The sequence below is a fragment of the Leuciscus leuciscus genome (assembly GCF_965113295.1).
Source record: "Leuciscus leuciscus genome assembly, chromosome: 12".
Lineage (NCBI taxonomy): Eukaryota > Metazoa > Chordata > Actinopteri > Cypriniformes > Leuciscidae > Leuciscus > Leuciscus leuciscus.
Genome location: NC_138736.1, coordinates 22,384,337 through 22,407,253, shown reverse-complemented (window position 1 = coordinate 22,407,253; position 22,917 = coordinate 22,384,337). Strand labels below are relative to the sequence as shown.

At 36.5% G+C, this 22,917-nt stretch overlaps 1 protein-coding gene across 1 annotated transcript in view; it reads left to right on the top strand.

The window, feature by feature from the left end:
- Positions 1–21,977, top strand: part of ints8 (integrator complex subunit 8) — a 40,005-nt gene extending 18,028 nt beyond the window's left edge. Inside the window, exons 10-28 of the mRNA XM_082186713.1 lie at positions 3,828–3,928; positions 11,061–11,202; positions 11,345–11,415; positions 11,717–11,892; positions 12,009–12,139; positions 12,310–12,420; positions 14,027–14,231; positions 15,906–16,027; positions 16,374–16,558; positions 16,739–16,772; positions 16,878–16,937; positions 18,266–18,327; positions 18,477–18,595; positions 20,761–20,864; positions 20,991–21,041; positions 21,120–21,193; positions 21,282–21,346; positions 21,516–21,559; positions 21,776–21,977. Coding sequence (XP_082042839.1) covers positions 3,828–3,928; positions 11,061–11,202; positions 11,345–11,415; positions 11,717–11,892; positions 12,009–12,139; positions 12,310–12,420; positions 14,027–14,231; positions 15,906–16,027; positions 16,374–16,558; positions 16,739–16,772; positions 16,878–16,937; positions 18,266–18,327; positions 18,477–18,595; positions 20,761–20,864; positions 20,991–21,041; positions 21,120–21,193; positions 21,282–21,346; positions 21,516–21,559; positions 21,776–21,892 — 1,974 coding nt within the window. The 3' untranslated portion in view covers positions 21,893–21,977. The remainder of the gene's footprint in view (positions 1–3,827; positions 3,929–11,060; positions 11,203–11,344; positions 11,416–11,716; positions 11,893–12,008; positions 12,140–12,309; positions 12,421–14,026; positions 14,232–15,905; positions 16,028–16,373; positions 16,559–16,738; positions 16,773–16,877; positions 16,938–18,265; positions 18,328–18,476; positions 18,596–20,760; positions 20,865–20,990; positions 21,042–21,119; positions 21,194–21,281; positions 21,347–21,515; positions 21,560–21,775) is intronic.
- Positions 21,978–22,917: the final 940 nt, after the last annotated feature.

Below are 22,917 nucleotides of genomic sequence, written 5' to 3'. Positions count from 1 at the left end.
GGCAATATTTGAGGGAACAGCCATTTGGGTGTCCGAAACCATTGTGGACGTTATTGAGTGCACTTATTCAATCTCACATTCAATCCCACTACTGGAACTGTGTTCTGGAAATAAATGTGATATTGATATGAGGGTAGGTATGCAGGCATAGATTCAGAGGCATACGGTACTTTAAGTATTACATACAACAATGCAACAACAATAAAACAATGCATTGACATTTACTTTTAACTTTTGATACTTAAGTATTTTTAAAAACGAGTACTTCTGTACTTTTACTTAAGTAAAAATAGGACTTTACAACTTTTACTTGTAACGGAGTAATATTTGACCAGTAGTATCTGTACTTTCACTCAAGTAAGGAAGTTGTGTACTTCGTCCACCTCTGCTTGTGACTTGAGTCGACATAATCAAAAGAATGTTGCTAAATTGTGGAATGTGTTTGATAATTAAAAGCACAATAATCCGTGCATGAGACACTGTTTCCAACTTCAAGGCAGCTTTCTGTGTGTATGCTCAAAAACGGACCACAACTAGACAAGCAAAATATACTTTAGGTTTGGTGTATGATCAAATACACACAAAAATATGTCAAAATGGCCGGCTTGAAGAGTATTCACTTAAACACAGTTTGTCTTAAATGGGCGTAAATATTTGGGAGAAAATATGTGTATTGATAGATCTGCATTCGGTCTTAAACTCGCAGCAGCAGTCAAGTGAATCAAACAACAAAAGGCAAAGAGAAAATTACTCGCAGCTCTTCAATGAATAACTTTAGATTTAATAATAGATTAATTAAAGATTTAATTAATAAATCTATTAATTTATACTGTGAAAAAGAATGACATTAAGACATGATTCTATTATATTGTACTCGTATAGATAGGCTACCTCGTCTCTGTGACAGTTTTATTTAAATTTTTTTTGACTGCACGACTGTCTGAGGTAGCATTCAGGTGCAGTTGTGTGCACAGCACGATGGATCGGCAACAGGGGGGTTCACATTGCATGACTTTACAATAAGAAGAATCACAGACAACTCTGTCTGGTCTGCAAACTACGTTTCACAACCAAACACACACAGAAGTGAACGCTTCGTCGATTCTCTCAGATCGCGTGTTTGATAATGCACACTTCGTGATTGTCACTCACGTGAACGAGCACCGATTTGCCTTCAATTTTGGGCACTTGTCTACGATTTCACAAAATTGGTCGAAGTGTTAAAATCGTGTGAAGACACTGGCAGAATTTTTTTTTTTTGGCAGGGCATGGCCAACAGTGAGTGGCCACTTTCTACAGGAAAGTTTTGCCCGCTTCCTTCACTTTCCTTCATATTCCTTATAGCCAAAAGCAAACAAATGGGCCTAGTATTCAGGTAATTACATTTTTTTTTTTTCGCAGTAGAACACGCACAGTACAGTAAAACCACGTCTTTGTCACAAAATAAACTTTTTTTCCGTAGGAAAAAAGCATGTCCAATGTCAACATAGCCAAAATTAATTCACAATAGGCCCAAGTACTAAATACTATTGCAAATTAAATACTCGAACTATAAAGTTAGAACAAAGCCTTGTAGAAAGAATCTCTCACGTGACACGTCTATTTACGTCTATTCATTGTCTCAATTAGAAGTTCTGGAAGCTCATAATTCATGTCTGAAGAGACTCGTGTGAAATCACACAGGAGAGAAGCCAGTCAGTTGAGTTTGTGGCAAAACCAGTGCTTGCATATTGTTGTCTTTTTAATCACTTGATAATTCATACTCATAAAGTAGAACTGAAATGACATTCATTATAAGATTATTAGTTACAACTTTTCAAAATGCATCAAGCAAACACATGAGGAGAGTTCTCCACATGAAAGACCCACTACTGGCAGATCAACATGCAACTACATTTCTTTCCGTTACAGTAGGAAATTAAATTTAAAGTGAACTAGAGGATTTTAATTGAAAAGATGATTGACATTTTAATTGGTGACAGGATGCACATAACTAAGCGACAGAGCGATAATGATGTAGTACATCCCAAAGCTTGCCTACTCTTCTGCTACACACTGAAAAGTATGTAATTTTTCTTCACAAAAATGGTACATACTTTTAGGGCATAGTATAAGTAGGCCAATTGGCAAATGACTTGAGCCCTATTCGGACGGGACTAGTTTAACATGGAGAGGTGGGGTAAAGTAATTATTATCAGAGCTTCTCAGTGATTTTAGTCCCGTCCAATGTGCTATCTCAGTAATCATTACAGACAATGTCAGTAAAGATTACGGCGACTTTTACCTTCTGTAAAAAGGTCCGGATTGTGATTTGTATAGTCACAGCGTGTACAAATAACAAGGTCACATGAGACACAGCCATCTTCTAGAAGCCTCGTAGTACCCAGAGTGTTGTTATTTGTACACGCTGTGACTATACAAATCACAACATGTAAATAGGAAAATGTTGGCGTTATTTTGTCACTTATTGGGAGCAGTAGGCTAGATGGAGCTGTTTACCTCCAGTATTTGTGCTAAGCTAGGCTAGCGGTGGATGCGTCAGACAGAGTTACGGCACAAACGGAGATGAGAAGGGTATGTATGACTTATCTAACTCTGGGGTATACGGGTGAATAAGTTAAAGTCCCAAAAAGTCGGCTTGTTCCTTTAAGTTTACGGGAAGTCATTGAGGCCCATCCAGGAATGAATAGTAAAATGCAGGTAGAAGTAGTGTCCATCTGGAAGCAGCAGTAGTTCATCCTCTGTGCAGTCTATTAAGTGGACTTAAGGACATGCAGATGTTTATTGTCTGCAGCAGAATTACAATAATCTAGTGTTGAGGTTATGATTATAATAATATATTTTTTTTTTAAGCATCAAAGACAGCATATGTCTTATTTTGGCAACATTTATAAGGTGGAACAAGGCGTTTCTGCAAACAGTGAAAATATAATTGTCAAAGCACACATTTCTAATCAAGGTTCTTAACTGAAGGTGTCAGCATAACAGTAAATCCATCAAAAGACATTATATTCTATTGTCTTACATTCAGAGGTTTTTGACAACTAATGCATTTTCCAGAAAATTAGTTACTCCTGAGTATGTTGCAGTTCCACTAGAAAGTGGAACAATTTCCACAATTCAGAAACTAGAAAGTAAAGTTTGTCAGGACAAACTGTTATGTTGGGTTGACAAAGCCTTGTCTGAAAGTTTGAAAGCTTTAAAAGCTTCTTACCATGTTTTATGTTGTTCGTAATCTTTTACATTTTGTTAGCATGTCTTAGCACGTGTCTAGCATTATTTAGCATTTTGATAGCATATTTCAGTACATCGCTAGCATGAATTAGATTAGCATGTTTTGTTAGAATGATTAGCATGTTGCTAATTGAAAATATTTGGTGGAATTTGAAGAAAGCAGTTTTAATGTGAAAACCAAAGATTATCAGTGATCTGGAAAATATTTAAGCGAGGAATGACCTAGATTGAAGTAGAGAGGTGACAGAATCTTCTAAGCACTTACAGGCAGCATATATTTGAAGGTTATAAAGAATAAAATATTCTGCAAAAACTTCACATTCTCAGTCAGAATCACTCAAATGTGTATTAATAAACTTTCTATAATAGTTTACTGATGCCTTTGTTGAATTGTTTTCGTATAATTTTGTTCTCGGCAGGAAAATGTCTTGCAGGCCAAAGGGGTTGAATGATTGTGATTGCAACTGTATACTAGGAGAAAATGTAGTATTTGTTTTTCACTGGGGTTTGCCAGGACTATGCAGTTGTTGAAATGTGAATTTGTTGATTTGTATATTAGTAACTTTTATCTCTGTTTTGTGTCTTTGCTGTAGGCACTGATCGAGGCCTTTATCAGGGACAATGTTGCACTCAGTCTACCCAACAGCTTCAGACATTCAATTCAGCTAGAGCTGTTGCACAAGCTTCAACAAGGGTGAGACATGGCTTGATGCTTTTTAAATGCTTAATGAATAATTATATGTGTATTTAGGGTTCAAAATGACTTTTTGGACAGCACCTGAGACTGTTAATAACTACTGAAATGTTCAGAGCCTCATTTTTCAATTTGCATAAAAAAGCATAGAATGTGTTTGGTACTTACAATAAAAGCCTGTCAAGCAAGAAGGCAACCCTGCGAATCACACTATTTTGAGAAAATGACAGTACATAAAGTATAATAGATCTGTGTACTTTTGTCTCCATTCTTTTTTCCTTTTTTTAAATCCGAAATGAAATTTATATAAAAAATTTATACAAAATTTGTATTTTATTAAACATTAGAAATTAAAAACAACAACAGAAATTACATTCAACTTGTTTATATGTGTATATACAGGGCTTGACATTGACACTCTAGTCTAACCAAATGTGGGTGGATTTCAGCAGTGGCGTCTAACAGCCAATTTGGTGGGTTTCAGAGTGAAGCACAACGCTTAGATTTTTTACATGTGGAAGTTACACATTTCAGAGTGGCTTTGTTCACACTAAATGCTGCTCCACATGAACTCAGTTGTGCTGTTTGTTTGGGCATCCAAAAACATGCATCACAGCCAAACTAAAATGTAATTTCCCAACAACAAAATTGTGGCCAGTGAACTTTGGAAAACCACTAGCCACAGTGGCTGGTGAGCAAAAAAGTCAAGCCATAGCAGTACCAGTCAAAAGTTTGAAAACATTACAATTGTAATATTTTTGAAAGAAGTCTCTTATGCTCATCAAGCCTGAATTTATTTGTCCAAAAATACAGAAAAAAAAAAGTAATATTTTAAATATTATTACAATTTAAAATAATGGTTTTGTTTTAATATACTTTAAAATTAAATTTATTTCTGTGATGCAAAGCTGAATTTTCAGCATCATTACTCCAGTCTTCAGTGTCACATGATCCTTCAGAAATCATTCTAATATGCTGATTTGATACACAGTTATTATCAATGTTAAAACAGTGGTGCTGCTTAATATTTTTTTGGAACCTGTGGTCCTTTTTTCAGGATTCATACATGAATAAAAAGTTAAAAAGAACAGCATTCATACAAGTGATAATAAGGATTTATATTGTTAGAAAATATTTCTATCACTTGTTTATTTTGTGATTTATTAAATCCATTTAACACATTTAATGACTGAATAAAATGAATAAAAGTATTAATTTCTTTCAAAAACTGACCCCAAACCTTTCAACGGGAGTTCATTTTGTTACAAAATATTAATATTTTTAATAAATGCTGTTCTTTTTTAAACGTATTCATCAAAGAATCCTAAAAAACAGTATCTATCAGGTTCTAAAAAATATAGCACAACCGTTTCCAACATTCCATACATTTCTGAAGGATCATGTGACTCTAAACACTGGAGTAAGGATGCGGAAAATTCAGCTTTGCATCACCGAAAGGAATTATATTTGAAAGTATATTAAAATAGAAAACCATTATTTTAATATAGGTCGGTCGACCACTATTAAAAAATAACTTTAAAACAGTGTGCCCTTTCGGATGAGAAGCGTTTTAATTTAATTATCTGTCCAATGGACTACTTGCACTGAGCTTTGTGATGCATTTCAGTTTTGAAATGCTACAACTCGTTAATTTCCGGTTATGTATATTTTCAGTGTCCTGTAGTCACGTAGTTCAAGGGTTCACAAACTTTTCCATTCCAGGATCCACCTAGACAAGTATAATCTATCTCAAGACCCACCAAAATAATTTAAACACATGAATATGGGGTGGGCATGAATGACATGAGTTTAATTGCAATACAAACTTATGGTACATTATCAAAAATATTGATAACGATTAAAATAGCATCACGTTGTTCAGCGCAGAAACCGCTTTCGTGCTCGTGTGTGTGTATACATGTGAAATACCTTATTCATAAATACTTTCCCTATGTGTTGGTAGGTAGCCACAAGCACGCAAGGGAACGCAAACAACCCACTCTTACAATGACCGTATCTCTGAAAGACAACAGCGCTGAGTTGAACAGACGACAGAGATGAATGCGTTTCCCAAAAGCATTGTATGTAGATCGTAGAACCATTGCCACCAATGGTCTCTACGATCAACTCAGCTCACGATACTTTTGGGAAACGCATCCAGACCTGAATCAGCCTTTTGTGACATTTGTGTCAGCAATTTGACATGGACAATACAATTACATTGGACGAACCATTTGCATTTGCTTGGGTCTTTTAGCACACATGCTAATTTTCAACACTTGTCCATGGGAGGCTATACCTTTTATAAAGTCCAATACTTTTTATCAGTCGAATTCATTTAAAAATATAAACTGAACAGGTATATAAATATGATCAGTTAGAGAAAAACACCATTAATGAGAAGACGAGCACTGGACTGCTTTAGGTTAGTGGGGAAATATGCAGCATGTATTTATAATTCAGAATGCTCAGTTGGAAAGAAAAAATATTTATAGGAACATTTCAAGATTATTCATGTTAACGCAGAGAACATGATTCATTGTTTTGTTTTAGGGTGTGTACTTTACTCTTAACACCTTTTACCTATTTATTTATTATTCTCAGGTAAGGTAAAGAAAGTCAAATCTGACCTAAACCGTAAGCATTCAAAATGTACTTACAATTTGGTCAGAAGACTCCTCTGTGGTATGTTCTCATTAACCCTCTGAGGTCTGAGCTGTTTTCTGGCCCTGGAGGTGTTCTGACATGCTCTGACATTTGTGTTTTTTTCTGTTACTAGTGACATTTTCATGGCTAAAGTCTAATTACACTGTATTCAGCACAAACTCTGCTACAATAATATATCAGCAGCATGTATGTAAAAGTTTGTAGTTTTGAGATAATGACATTTATGCGTGGTTTGTGAAAATACAAAAAAAAATTCTCACTGAAATAAGGCCATGAAACCCATACTGATTATTTCTTCACAAGACTTTTGAAAATTGTATGACATAGCCTAGAATATTTGCTCCAAAACTATGTGAAAATCACCCTGACTGCTCATTCAGATAAGACAATATATTGATTTAAAATTTCTAAGACGTGTTTTGTGTGACAAAGCCATATGCGAAGAGGCGTGATCATCTCATGAATATGTAAGCTTTTAACACCTGAGAAAGACAAAGACACTCCCCTAACTGCCCTATTAGGAGCGATCAGGCCCTGTCATTCAGAGCAACCTTGCACAAAGAATGAGGAGATTTAAAAAAGAATGGCTTTTAGATTGTTTGGATTTATTTACAACACAACACAATCCAAAAATACAAATGACAAAAGAGCACATTGAAAACAATGATCCAAAGACAGAGACCTTTGTGCCATTCCTAAAAACATTGTACATACCTTTCATTTCCAAGGTGTTTGATTTTCACTTTACCATGTTCATGTACAGAGACTCATGTGAATGTTGAAGTCAGCAGGACTCAGTTGCATCTGGTCCCTGAAAGAAAAAAAAAAAGAAAAAACTGTGAACATACTGATATCAAGAGAAACTATAGGGCTGCACGATTTTGGGAATAGATTTTAGATTTTTCTGGTTAAAATTTATTTTTAAAATTCACAGAATACACACACACACGTTTCCAACAATATATAATGAACACCAGGTTTGTTGTGCCTTGTAGGCATAGGCTACGCAGTGCTGCATAAAATAATAATAACAATAAATTAAATCTTCCAAAAGATTTCAAGAACAACTACGCTAGAGAAAAATATATTGATTATCATATGTTACTTCAAATGTTTCCATTCGTTATGATGATATGAAATGAGATAATAGTAAAAACATAAAGCCTAATGTTTGGTGCATTTTTCCTTTCAAACATGCCAACCTTGGTGCATTTTTTCCTTTTCAATCGCGCTCCAAAATATGATACATTAAAACCCACAGCGCGCTCCAAATATGATACATTCAAACCCACAGCGCGCTCCAAAATATGATACATTCAAACCCACAGCGCGCTCCAAAATATGATACATTCAAACGCCATCGCGCTCCAAAATATTAAACATTATGGTTATACATATCTATGTTTGAGCAGATATCCACAAACAGTATTTAACAGGAAACACGGGTCTAAATAGTATAATATTCACCATATATCTATCAACAGTTCAACTGCAATGTGACGTTTATGCAACAATACCATAAACTAATAAGTAAGAATTTCTTACCTTACATCTTTCTTGTCTTCAAATCGCGTTCTTCTTCTTCTGGGGGTAAATCCAATGTAAGCTCAGACGTGTCTTCCAAACTCGACGAAAAGCAGAGACTAGTGACGTTTTTTGGTGTTTTGTGTTTGAGGTAACGAGGGCGTTCGCGTTCCATGTGGAGATTTGCATGTGAATCTCTTTTGCGCGAGTGGGCGTGTCGAATTAAAAAGTAATTAGCAAGCGTTTGAGATACTGGACATCCTGTTGGTTTTATACAAATTACTTTAACAGAGAATATTTGCTCCTCCACATCGAGAGGGGCCAGTTGAGGTGGCTCGGGCATCTTTTCCGGATGCCTCCTGGACGCCTTCCCGGGAAGGTGTTCCGGGCATGTCCCACCGGGAGGAGACCCCGGGGAAGACCTAGGACACGCTGGAGGGACTATGTCTCCCGGCTGGCCTGGGAACGCCTCGGTGTCCCCCCGGAAGAGCTGGAGGAAGTGTCTAGGGAGAGGGAAGTCTGGGCATCCCTGCTTAGACTGCTGCCCCCGCGACCCGGCCCCGGATAAGCGGAAGAAGATGGATGGATGGATGGAGAATATTTGTTTTCAGTTTGAATCCGATCATTTAAAAGTACACACTTAAATGTGTATAAAGGTATATGGCTCATAAATGTGTGAGAAGGATTCGCTGAGTTTTGTTTCAGTTTATAGACGTGCTCAAGAAAAAAAAGTTCACCGCGACGGAGAGGCAGAACGCACACCCGGTTTATTTTCTTTATTTGACAAAAGCACAATGTTTTGATTTGATTGTAAGTGGACACATACAAAAGTAGAAATATCACAGATTCTTTTTTTATATTTCTTTTTTCTGTATAACCATAAATGACGGAGTAATTTAAGTTTATGTTGCTGCTATGTGAAAAAAATCCAGCAAAACGCGTCGGCGCGTTTCTCGACCTCAGAGGGTTAAAAGTCTTCCAGCATCATAAATCTAAGTCTCAGTAGGCAGATTTTGTAATCAGTTAAATTTCTTTTAATTGGTTACTTTTCTTTTTATAATAAACAAAAATATAAAAGGCGAATACAACTTAATCGTTTAAGTATAAAATACAATAGTCATGTTTTGAAACAAAGGTGTAGTAAGCTCTGGGCTTCTTATCTTCTGCTTGGGGTTTCTTGTCCCCAGCTCTGGGCTTCTAGGCGTCGGGGGCTCTGGCGCATCAGTCTTTTATACTCCTTGTTTACAACAAGCGTTAGGTTGACACTCCTCCAAAGTTTCCCAGATCCTTCTCCAGGCAGGTGCAAGCGGTCCACCTCTTCATGTCCTTGAACTCCAGTAAACTCAACTACAATGGCTGAGTTCATTTAAAGTTGTAGGAGTCCTCTAGCGCACACACATAATCGCACTTTTCTGCTCCTCTCAACATGGGTTAGCACAGTCACATATACACACATATAACCATTTACTGTACCAAATGCCAAAACAATATAAGCCATCTTTTACAAACAAATTAAATAACAACATTGAATGCAACGCATTATATCCAATACATTGGCTAAATATGTGTAACAAAAAGGCATCTATAATAAATAAGGAGGCAGGTAATTGCATTTTCTTGATATTATACAACAGTTTTAATCAGTTAACAGCCATAAAACGTAGGTATAATCTGCATTCTCATGTATGTAGGTGCGCTGTTACCAGAAACACCCAAGTTGTAACAAGTAGAATGCGGTAGTAGTTGTGCAAGTAGTCCGTTTGACTTTTTTTTTATTTATTTTTTTTACTTGAAAGGTTTATATGTAACTGTAAAAAAAACAATAGTCAATTCTGGGCCATTTTAAATACCAGGTTAACAGTATCCTGGGTTATCCTGTTTCACACACACTTGGGGGTTAACAATTAATGCTGGGGATTCGTAAGCTGACTCTTCACAATGTACAACATTCCTAATGTTCTTATTTGCATATTTGTGGTGTCGGTGTCATTGATTAGACCGCAGCACGTTACCTGTTTGCATAAAGGCTCTAGCATTGCGCATCCTCATATTATACATATTTTATACTACACTGTCAATTTTTTCCTGATAATATTTTTCGGACTGCAAAGGTAATTAATGTAACACTCAAATTCACACGTTTTGATCACCATTGGTCCTCAACAAACCCGTTTCCATACCAGCGTGATGACTTGTTGGTGTTCATTGGCCAGACACTGAGCCTGGTTTCTCCCCAGGTTTTTTTCTCTCCGTTCTGTCACCTGATGGAGTTTTGGTTCCTTGCCATTGTCGCCTTTGGCTTTTGGCTTGCTTAGTTGGGGACACTTAATAGTCAACAATAGTATTGATCTGCCTGACACCATTATATGAGAACTGAACTGAGCTGGATGATGACATCACTGTTTTCTCTAGAGCGGCTATAGCCTATATATAAATGAACCAAATTAATAACTTTTTACAACAAAAATGAACCATTACTGAAGCTGGACTATGATGCCATTTTCTTCTAGATCTGCTGAACAGCAGAAACAAAATTTGTTGCATTATTTTACTGTTATCACTGTAAAGCTCCTTCGAAACAATCTGTATTGTAAAAAGAGCTATATAAATAAAGGTAAGGTGATTTGACTTGACCATTTGACATTTTCCCCCTCAAATACCAGGGTTAAGCGCAGTGTGAAAAGCCCTTTAGATAAGAAGTCCCACCAAAAAGATCAAATACCATTTGTTCTTTACTAAGGAATTTGTGTGAAAGCTTCATATTTTTGTTTATAAACTCACCCGAATGTCTTGCCCCATAGATTTCCATAATAAGTGGTATACTATAAACACAATTTGTTTAGTTAAGCCAACATATGATAAATGACATTCCACAAAGTTTGATCTTGTTGTATTTAAGCTTAGAATATTCCTTTAATATGTGTTTGTGTTTATGTGACAGGGACAGGGCTCTGGAGGAAGTATGTCATAAACTGTGTGTGTGTAATGCAGTAAGAGATGCATTGGAGGGTGGTGTCCCTTGTGTGTCCTTCCTTCAGCTGCTTCTCAAACCCAGCGAAAACACCATCAGCTTTCTGCTGGAGGTATAAACCCTGCTGCATCACTGAATCATACACATCGCACACTCCATTCTCTTAATTTACTACGTTCTCACTGATCTAGTTCACATGATCTTTGTTTTTTAAATGAAATGCTCTTTTACGCTCAGTGATTTCATGTCTTCAGGTGTGTACAAGGTCATTGGATAAGGAGCACCTGTCAGAAACGAGCAAGAGAAAAATGGCTCTTTTCATCAAGTGAGCACCTTTACATAGTTTTAAATGCTATTTTCATCTAGCCAGACTTTTGAAAATGCATTTTCAAATTTTTTCCCCCTGCATTTTGTTTGCTTTCACATGGTTTTTAAGGGTGGATTTGTTTAAAGTGGGTTTTACTTCAATAATATTCTTTTTCACTTTGTCACTAATATATTTCATTTTAAATGTTCCTATTGTGTAACAATTACACAAATATTCCATGACATCTCTCTCTTAATTTGAGCTTTGAGCTTGCCTGTTTTTCAGAGATTTTAGATTTTCTTTCTTGTTTTCATTGTAGGACTGTTTGTGACCGGTTGGAGGATGTTTCTCTGGCCTTCATGGTGTCATCTCATAAACTCTTCAATGAACTTCTTCAAGATGAGGAGAAGAAGATCCTGATAGAGCAGATGAGGAAGAGCTCAGCCACAGTCAACCTCAGTGCCAAACCACTGCCCTCATTCTACGATATACCTGGTACATCCTGACGGACAGATATTTAATCGTGACAATATGAATTTTTTAATATTATGATATGAGGAGCTTTACTTGCTTTTGGTTGTGGTGTGCTATTTATGTCTTGTTCTCAACAGTGTCTGCCAGTGTGAATATCAGCCAGCTTGAACAGCAGCTCATTCTGTCATTGGATGCTCGACATATCCGACAAATCCTTATTGAGCTGCATGGGATGGCCGAACGACCCTTCTGGAGGGTTAACAATAAGGTCGGGAAAGACTTTTGTTTTGCAGCATATCAACTTGTGAACCGATTCGCAAACCAAAAATGCTTGTCATAAAGCAATTGACATTTTTTTAAATAATAAATTATAATTGTTGACATTGTGAAAAAAAAAAAATTCAAGTTAGTTTACAGTTATATGCTTTTTTTCTGTAGTGGGAGATTCCTGTTGACTATGTAAACGTCATACTAGCAATAAAAGACCATCTGACAAGAGACCTGGTGTACATCCTGATGGCCAAAGGTCTACACTGCATCAGTATAAAGGTGTGTATCTGTACAAGACTCACTTTAACACCATTCAGCATGTTTACATGCACACCAGAAAACCAGCTTCTTAACCCTAGTGCGTCAATTAAAAAAGTTACTCAGAGGTCCTTAGAGGACCAAATGTCCGTGTCAGAACACTGTCATAAAAATGTGAATGCTCCCGACCACTATAGGGCTCTCTGAGTACGGTAAAATTAGTTTTCCTTGCCACTGTTCTATAGAGTCGTCAGTCTTACAAAGATATCAACACCACAATTAGTTTTAACAGTATGTAACCATTGTATATCGACATGAAATATTAATTCAAAATCACCTACGTGCATAGGCACACAGTTATCCAGTCATGTGATTCCAAGTGCCACGTTTTTGTTACTCATTTTGAAAACTGAGGTAGTTTAATAAAGATTAATTAATCTGGGATTTAACCCCAACAGGAAATATTTCTTAGTGACTTTAACTTGTTTTGACAAAGCAGCACATAAAGAGACAGTATGGAAATTAAAGGGGTCATATAATGCCATTTTTGTACAAGCTAATATGATTCTTTAGGGTCTAAATTAAGTTTGTAATATACTTTAATTAAAAATTCTCATTAGTATTGTAAGAAAACAACTCATTTTACCTGGTCAAAAACAGCTGTTTTCAGCACGCCGTTTAAGTGCATGTGTCTTTAAATGATAATGAGCTTTGCTCACCCCGCCCCTCTGTTCTGTGCGTAGACCGATTGTAACACAATAACCATAACGCTTTGTTCATTATAAACGTGGGATTATGAATTATATTGAGAACGTCGTACATAGAAAACATGCCGTAATGTACCCTGAGTGTAAACCTTAGCCGCATTCATCGTGAAGCGTGCTAGCGATTTGCAAAGATTAATATAAAGATTTATATAAAGGTTAATAAAAAGTTACACTCACTTCTTCTTCTGGAGGTGCAGCAGGAACACGAATAGTTGGTACCGATCCTTTTTTCAGGAGCAGCTTCTTAGCAAAACCAGCTTTATACTGACCCTCGTTTATAAAGCAGTCTGGTGTGTGAAATGATTCGCGCGAACATGAAAGCATTGACGTTGATCGTGGGGAGTATTCCCTTCGAAAACAAAACTCAGCCACTGCGTCTTCAGCGGTTCAGATTTAGGAACATCAAAATGACTGCTGTGTTCCTTACTGCACCCAAGAACAGAACACCACAATCGCTTGGACGCCATTCTGCTCATAGACAAGTGCTCCAGCGTATCAACAATGACCGCGCGGACTATGATTGACTGCTGTCGCTGCTGTCAATCAACAATCGTGGGAGGGGCGTCGATTTTGTGACGTCACAAAATCGAACGGCTTGATTTGAGACAGGGGAAAACATAAGAAGATAAAAAAAAAAAACACTGGATGGATTTTTTATAATTTTATGATGGTTGTGTACAGGCACTGCCAACACACATTTCAGTACAATCAACGTGTAAAAGTGCATGTACCATTATATGACCCCTTTAAATAAATTTGAATTAAAGATTACATCAAGTCTTATATTTTGGGGGTTCATATGTCAGGTTACTTTTAGTTTGTAGTTTGAACCAGTCTTTTTGTCTCTTTGGGTGTTGCAGGATTTTGTGCATGCTCGTCAGCTGTTCACAGCATGCCTGGAGCTGGTGACAGAGTTTTCTCCTAAACTGCGTCAGGTCATGCTCAATGAGCTACTGCTGATGGAGGTTAGAGCACACGAGGCGAGTGCTGTCGAAGGCAATATGGAGAGGCCTCCATCCGACCTGGTCAGCAGGGTTCGCGGATATCTGGAAATGAGGATACATGGTATTACGTCTACTGTTACAAGGTCTCTTACGGTGCATTTACACCGCCGCCGGCGAGAGCGGCAAAATTCGTGGAAAGATTCGTGGACACTCTGACGTAGATCGAATGCTTGGTCTTTTTTACAACTTTATTTAAAGGGGACGCAAAGCAAACAAGCATGTCAATCGTTATTTTTGCAGACCAAGTGTATAAGTTAACCTCATGGAATCTTTTAAATGTGAAAGTAAGAAATTGATCAATGGAAAGAACTTAACAATTATAGTGACATGTTTGCTAATGAATAAGCCAATTAAAAGCCAAAACAAAAAAACTGAAAAACAAGCGTTCTAGCATGAAAATCTTGCCTATAAATAGTGTTGCACGCCGCCTTATCAAATTCAAATTATCAACCTCTCCTCTATTTTGCTTGGGAACTAATGTGGTCGGAACCAAAGTTTACTGCGTTCCCTGGAATCCTCTCAAATGGAGCACTTCTAAATTCCGATTGGTTGACGCCGGTTGCCGCCGAACTGTGTCATAGCTCATTACCATAAAGTTGACTTGACTTCAACTTCTCCACACCTCTCTCGCCGTCCTAGATGCACATTGAAAATGAATGACTTCCGGCCACTTTGACGCTCTCGCCGGCGGCGGTGTGAACGCACGGTTAACAGGAGGTCTTTGAACTGAACAAGAGCAAGGTCTTTTACACTCACTTCTGGCAATGTAAAGAAACTATTAAGGGCAATAAATTAATCTGACCGTATACTGTAGATGTACTGTAACTGTTGCTCACTCAGCCTGGCATTGATGCAAATCTTTATGTAAATTTCTTTGGCTTTTTTTTTTTTTACTATATATTGACAAAAGTGTTTTAACATTCATTCACTTTCAGTTTTCATGCTAGTCTGTCCTTGGTTATTTGTAGATCTGCACATAATTTATCTAAACATGCAGTGCTTACATTAAAAAAGAGAAAATTATTTTAGTCTGAGAAATATGATAGAAGGCAAAAGCTGTTAAAGTTCCCCTGGTGAAAATCAAGTTTTTAATGTTGTTTTGTCTATGTGGTGTTTTTAATACGCTTTTAAGACAAACCATGTGCAAACTCATAAGTCCACACCATTGCTGAGTTTTTTTCTCCTTTAAACTGCAGTGAAAAAAATAACAGCAATGTCTGATTGTCAACGAGTGGATCTATGAGCTGGTGTGAGTGAGTGGAGGCGGGGCTAATTGGCATATTCATGGTTCTGCTGATACTACATGAAGCAAGGGTGTAGAGTTACATTCAAGCTATTGTAAGGCATGATGCTTTTTTCACAGGAAAAAAACTATTAAATATGTCATTTTGGTGATCAAAGATGAGTTTTAAGGGATACAACCATTGGGGGACTTTAAGGTAGCGTTGGATAGTTTGGATTGCACATTTTAAGGCAGGTGAGTGTCAGTTCCGCTCTGCAGATTTTGGCCTGAAGGTCTACCTGCTCGCATTAGTTAATGACCATTTACTCAGGATGTGATCAACCCAAATTGTGCTAAAACAGTTATTGAGTTTTTTTTCAAGTGTTGAGTTAATTCTTCTGACAAAACAAGCTATTTGGGTTTCTGTGGTTATTCTAATGAAATCAGATGAAGTGGAATTCATATTTTAGGAGAGGATGCTGTAGTTTGTTACAGTGTTCTTCACGTCCACAGATCTCCCGCTGCGTCAGATTGTTGGTGAGGAATGTGTTGTGTTCATGCTTAACTGGAGGGAGAATGAATATCTGACACTACAGGTGCCCCAGTCTCTGGTCAACAACAACCCGTATATAAAGGTATCTGCACTCTCTCCACACACCCTGCTGCTCATACGGCATTCAGATGGTAGGACCATTGAGAGTTTTTAATTATCTAAATAATCTGTTTCTGTAATGTCTTTTAAAAAACAATTATTTCCAAGTTTGATTCTTGTTACTGTAAGATAGTTATTTATTTTAGTATGGAAAAAATACTCTAATACAGTGATTTATTAAAATACATTTTTTAAATACATTTTCATTACAGTAATGAGAATTGTGGGGAAATGTGCTTAATTGCTAATTTTTATTATTTAAATCTATGCATGTCTAGATTTCAATCTCAGGTTGTTCTATTTTGTTGTTCTCCTTGTAACTCGTGCAGCTGGGTCAGCTGATAGCTTCCACCTGTAAGGAGCTGCCAGGTCCTAAAGAGAGCAGACGCACAGCTAAGGAGCTCTGGGAAGCGGTGGTGCAAATCTGCAGTGTTTCCAGCCAGCACAAACGCACCTGTGAGGGTAGAGTGAGCCTTCTCAAACTGAGAGAGTCCTCGCTCGGCATCCTGCCCCGGTGAGACGGAGGGCGTTTACTGCAGGGCCACTATATTGTACATGGGGAATTATTCTAAATCCTGCCCTAGATGACTTCCTGAGAAAAAAAAAATCTGTTTCATTGCAAGAAGCTGTAATTATATACTATGTTAAAAATTCTTCATGTCATGTTAATGCATTTTTTATTTTGTGTTATAAGGAGCAAATTCATGACTTTTATGAAGAAACTACGGGTAAGTGTAACATTTCGCAGTACATAGCATTAAATAAGTCTATCGTAAATATAGAGAACTTCCAGAATTAATCTACAAATATAATTTTGTTTTGTTTTGTTTTAGGAGCCACTGGTATTGACAACACTCATCTCTTTGTTTGTGCGGCTGCACAGTATTGTACGGGTATGTGCTAACCGGTGTAGAGGAAATTACTCCATAAAAGTACAAATACCTTTTTCTAGATTGTATTTTGGATTTTCAAATGTACCGTTACTACTGGTACCAGTCTGTACAAAAAAAAAGTTGATACTAACCATGCTAGTAGAATGTGTGGAGTGACATTGACATTGCAACTCTGGTTACTTTTCTGTTGCCTGGCTACCTGTTTTTCTGTTGCTGGCCAAGCGCACTATTTGAGTGATGTAAACACAAATTAATAAGAAAATCAAATTAAATATCTGATAATAACCCTGCATAACAAGGTCAGTATTTACATCTCCTATCATCTGTAAAAGCATTTAAATTTACATTCCAAAGAGCTCCGTTATCTGCCCCACAGTGGAAAATTAAACCGGATCGGCACGGAATAGAACGGTTAAGCAAAGAAAACGGTTTGGCCGGACCGTGGAAAAAGTGTTAACACAAAGATATTAGACAGCTGTTTTGTATTTATTAAAGCAAAAGTTTTGCGAGAGTGCAGAATTCAGTGAGCTTGCGGTTTAAAGATTGACAGCCTTAGAAAGCAAGAGAAGAGCCTCCCTTTGTAATCACTGTTTATTACCCATTCACAATCTGAATACAAGTTTAGTTTTTCATGCTGGTTAGTACACAGCAAAGTTTCTGGATTGACAACCATATTTAAATGCGCGATTGAATCGGAAACTGCGATGATCCCATCAGGACAACATTTTTAAAAGTACTTGATCCAATAGTTTTTGCTCTGGTACCGAAATTGGTACAGAGAACCTCGAAATGTAACTAGTATTGGTAGCGACTACTACGAAAACCACTACTATGACTACTTTACAACCCTAATTGTAACTGTTTTGGTGGGCATTTTATCTTTTTTTTTTTTTTATAATCACTGTTTTGCCTTCACTAGTTCATCCTGGAGTATGACATGAATTTTGTGAAGTATGTCAAATAAATAATGAACAGAATAGGTACTATAAAGGGAGTAGTCTCTTGTAGGGCTGTGCGATATCAACTATTATCTATATAGATATCAACTATTATCACGATAATCTTATAATAAAATTACAGAATATTGTTTAAAATTGATTAATGTGCCAAAGACGGCACCAATATGCAATTTCACTCCTGCAAAACTAGCACACTAGCCCTTCATCTAGCCCAACATTGTTGCTTTACTTTCTGAAATTCACTGGTCACGTTGACCAGTACATTTCTAAATGTTGGTTCAATGTGCTAGACATTCTTCATGAAAGGCTCATTCCTGTGGACTGGATTGATTCCAGGTCATTGTGCTTATGATGTTTTGTATTTCCCAGGATGATATAGTGAATGAAGTGACAGCTGAGAATATCTCCATATGGCCTTCATCTCTCGCCAAGTACGTCACAACACATGAAATGCCATTAGATGAAGAAATGCCCCTTTGTTTATATCTGTATATGTAATGATAATTTGTAAATTTATAAGGTTTGTTTTGATGATGTAATCTTGGTGTCAAATGTTCTGATGATGATTTTGTCGATGCAGTTTACAGTCTGTGGATGTTGAAGCCGTGGTTGTCACATTAAAGGAGTTGGTTAACTATGCTCTCAGCCTCAACCCCAACAACCAGTCGTGGCTCTGCACACAGGCCGACATTTACTTTGGTAAGTAGAAACAATTAATAAAATTAAACCTTGCACTTATACTGTAAAGATCCAACATGGAGGGGTTATTTCAAGTCAAGTCGTATTATTTGTATAGCACTTTAAAGAATACACATTGTTTCAAAGCAGCTTTACAGAGTTTCATGTTAATGCTTAATTGTCTACAATTGAATGCCATGTGCTGGGATTGGTGATTGCACCCCAGCTGGTATGTGTGTGTTGCCAGGGGTGACGCTTGATGAGCTGCTGGCAACTCGTCATAATATATATATATATATATATATATATATATATATATATATATATAAGAGCACCAGTGCTACCAAATAAAAAAGTTAATTTCGAGCACTGTTTGATGATGATATTAACCATAAAGCTGTTGAAATTTGCTATATAGTGTTCTGTATGCACCATATGCCTCTGTCTGAAATCCAATACTCTGAGTTGGTACTTATTTTTTTTATTTGGTACTGAGTTGGTACTTATTTTTTTTATTTGGTACTGAGTTGGTACTTATTTTTTTAAGTAATTACTTCTCGATCGCTAAAAAAATGCGTTCTATATGAATGTGTATGACTATCGAGTATAATCTAAGCCATGTTGCCCTTATCACGTGACCTACCATCATTCACAAATTCTCTCCAGTGGCCTCATGGGATAGTAAAGTGTCCATCGAATGCACACCTCAGAATCTCACTGGAAAAAGTAGTTCATCCGGTACTTTTTGCCTACTCTTTTGTGAGTACTGTTAATTCGTATACACTTTTGTGACATACATTTTGTGGCATAGATTTTTCATCTGTTATATAGTAGGGAGGTATGCGATTTCGGGTGTGTGGATAAAATTGTTACTACTATTTGGTGATGTTCATCACTGCCATGGTTAAATTATGCATATAAACAGCAGGGTTTAAGAAGTTTACCTTAACTGCCCCACCTCTAAGCACTAAGCAGTTTAACTTGAAAGTAAATTGAAAGTCATGACATGATATTTCCATGTCTGGTGCGTAAAAAAAAAAAAAAAAGGTTTTGTGCATCAAAATATTTAACTATTGACTCTGAGATTGATGCTGAAGTCTCATAATACTCCGAAAATAAAGTTTGGATACCTGAAATGATTGTTTCACATCCAAACAATTTAAAAATCTTAGCCTAATGTCAGATGCATGATATTTAATGGAGGTGAGTTCATTGTGATGCATTACTTGGTAATCTCTTTATACAAAGCATACAATCTTTTTTGTTTTATTTAAATAGGTTTTCATGCTGAATATTCAGTATTAAATAGGCATTAATGCTAACAGAATGATTAATACACTACTTGTAGATAGGTTTTTGCCAGAACAGGTTAATAAATGCAGAGAAAGCATTTTGAAACATAACCGTGACTAGACTGCAATAGAGGGTATGCACGTGACGTCACCGTCGGCCGGAGTGACTGCGGTTACATCCACTGAGTGGCAAAAAGACTGAGTGGCAGCATTTGTTTTCAGCGTGAATGCAGAGTGGCAGCATTTGTTTTCAGCATTTGTTTTCAGCGTGAATGCTTCCAAAAACATACAAAACGCATCTAAAACGGGACTGTACAACTAGATTTGACAAGAAATCGGAGGTATATTTTTACAGACTGACGAAAGATACAGAACAGAGAAGCAAATGGATCGCTGAAATTCACAGAAACAACTGGATTTGCAGTTATTTTGTCAATATGCTGAATTTAGGGGTAAAATCATACTGTATGAAATATTGTATTTTTTATATATTGTATTGACAACTCATAAATGTACCATTGTATATTCTAAATAATTAGATGTTTTTAAATAAACACTGACAAAAAACGTACGATACGATGATGTATATAACATCGATTCCACATCGATTCCTGGCTGCATGTCAATATCCATGGATCACTGGATCTTTGGTAAGTTGTAAGGAACACTATATCAAGTCCAACCTTTAGTTTAAACTGATAATCGTTTGTTTTACTCACGGTTTCGCAGTTTCCCCTATTAAATCCAGTCACGCAGCAGGCTCTTTTGCCACTCAGTCCAGCTGAGGGGGCGTTCTTGCGGGAAAGTGAAGTCAATGCATACCCTCTATAATTTATGTAAAGTTTTTACTTAAGTTTTTTTATATAATTTTATATTCTTCCATTGTTTTTTCAGTGACCAACCAGTATTCTGCAGCGATGCATTATTACCTGCAGGCAGGGACTGTGTGCTCAGATTACTTCACTAAACCAGTTCCTCCTGATGTCTACACTGACCAGGTGCTGCAAATTTGCTGAACGCTGTTATGGACAAATAATAATTTCTACTTTTGTCTTGGTAATAAAATGCCGTCTAAAGATGTGACTGAAATATTGTCAGGACTGACATGTGGAATTTCTTTGCAGGTTCTGAAGAGAATGATCAAGTGTTGTTCGTTGTTGAATTGTCACACTCAGGTAACAAGCCTTCATAAACCGTCTCGTTTCAGATGATAGTACTAGCTAATTCATGATGTGATTGTGTACACTCTGCAGGTAGCTGTTCTCTGCCAGTTTCTGAGGGAAGTGGACTACATGACTGCTTTTAAAGCTCTACAAGAGCAAAACAGGTGAACTTACAATGCATACTGTATCAGTACCCTACAAAATAATTCAGAAGTTTAATTCTCTCTCCACCCCTTCCCCCTATTCCATCAGTCATGACTCTATGGATTCGTTCTATGACTACATTTGGGATGTGACGATTCTGGAATATCTGACATGTATCCTTTTTTAAAGAACACTCTATTTCAGACCAACAACAATCTGTAGTCAGGAGTTATCAGTTATGAGGTCTAAATCTGCTAATTTATTAATACAAAATTAGAATAACCTTTTTTTCCAGCATATCTGATATTCTAGCCGTTGTTAAACCATAACATTTGCTCTCAGACATTCACCAAAAACGAGGAGAGGGTGACAAAAGACAAGTTGCAGTAAGCTGATTTGTTTTCTCTATTGATTCAAGAATTACATTTATTGCAGATAGTGTGGAAATGTTAATATCTAGTAATATCTATAATTTCAGTGCAGTTTTAATGCAAGATTTGGACAGAAGTATCTTCTGTAGTTACATTTGGCCATCACAAAATAAACTAATTCGCTCACTGCATTAATATGAAGCTGATGATGGTAAATTTATGTGAACACAGATCAAGGCCATCGGACAGACGGAGTTAAACTCCAGTAATCCAGAGGAAGTCCTGCAGCTCGCAGCACAAAAAAGAAAGAAGAAATTCCTACAGGCCATGGCTAAACTCTACTTTTAAATTCAATCCAAAATAAAAATAAAATCTTTATACTGAAAAATCAAAATCAATTTCAAATAAATATGGCTAAGCTTTGCCTAAATAAGTTGTCTCCTACGTTTATATACAAATACACAGGTGTATGATTTTTTTTTTCTTTTTTTTCTTCTGTGGTCAAATACTTTATATCCCACTTTGTGTTTTTAACAATCCAATGCACAGTTTAATGCCTTTTTATAAAGGAGATATTGGTATATGTAAACTGATTACATTGTATATGCAAATTAACAGTATTCTGTATAAGTAACAATATTAGTTAAGCACTAGACTCACCAGCATGCAGCAAGGTTATTTTCATAAATGAAAACTGAAACTAAGACTAAAACTATTGGACAAAAAAACATTTTCGTAAACTGAAATAAAATAAAAATTTCAACATAAATGAAAAACTAAAACTAAACAAAACTAACAACAGTTACTGAAAAACTAAATAATAATTAGCAAAAATAAATAATCATTTTTCCAATTCCACTGCGCTACTTTTTTTTTATGTATGACCATGGCGCTCGAATCTCATGTCTTTTGCAGCATCTCGTGCATGACACGACGCTCTTAAAACGCAGCAGTCAAGTTAAAATAAGTTCAACTTTTAAAAGACGCGTATCTAGACCTTGTGCTTTTCCCCCATTTCGCGTCTTTTTTCCGTTTTTGCAACGATGCAATAGACAAAAAGCATAAATGGATCAATACAAGAATAATGTTTGAAAGGATTAATCATAGAAATAACCTTAAAGAATAATCATAATAATCATACGCATATCTTTTTCTTTTTCTTATACACCACGTTTAAAAAGATTTCATTTTTAATATGAATGAGTATGAAAGAATAATTTTTACTTTTTAGTTGCATTTGTTTGGTTCTTTGTTCATTCTCAAATTATTTTTTATTTTTTTTATTAAGAGGTTTTCACAAGAGTTAACTGTAAACTGCAAACATTAAACTTGGCTGAAATTAAATGTCTTTAACTGGAAGTGTTCTGTTAACT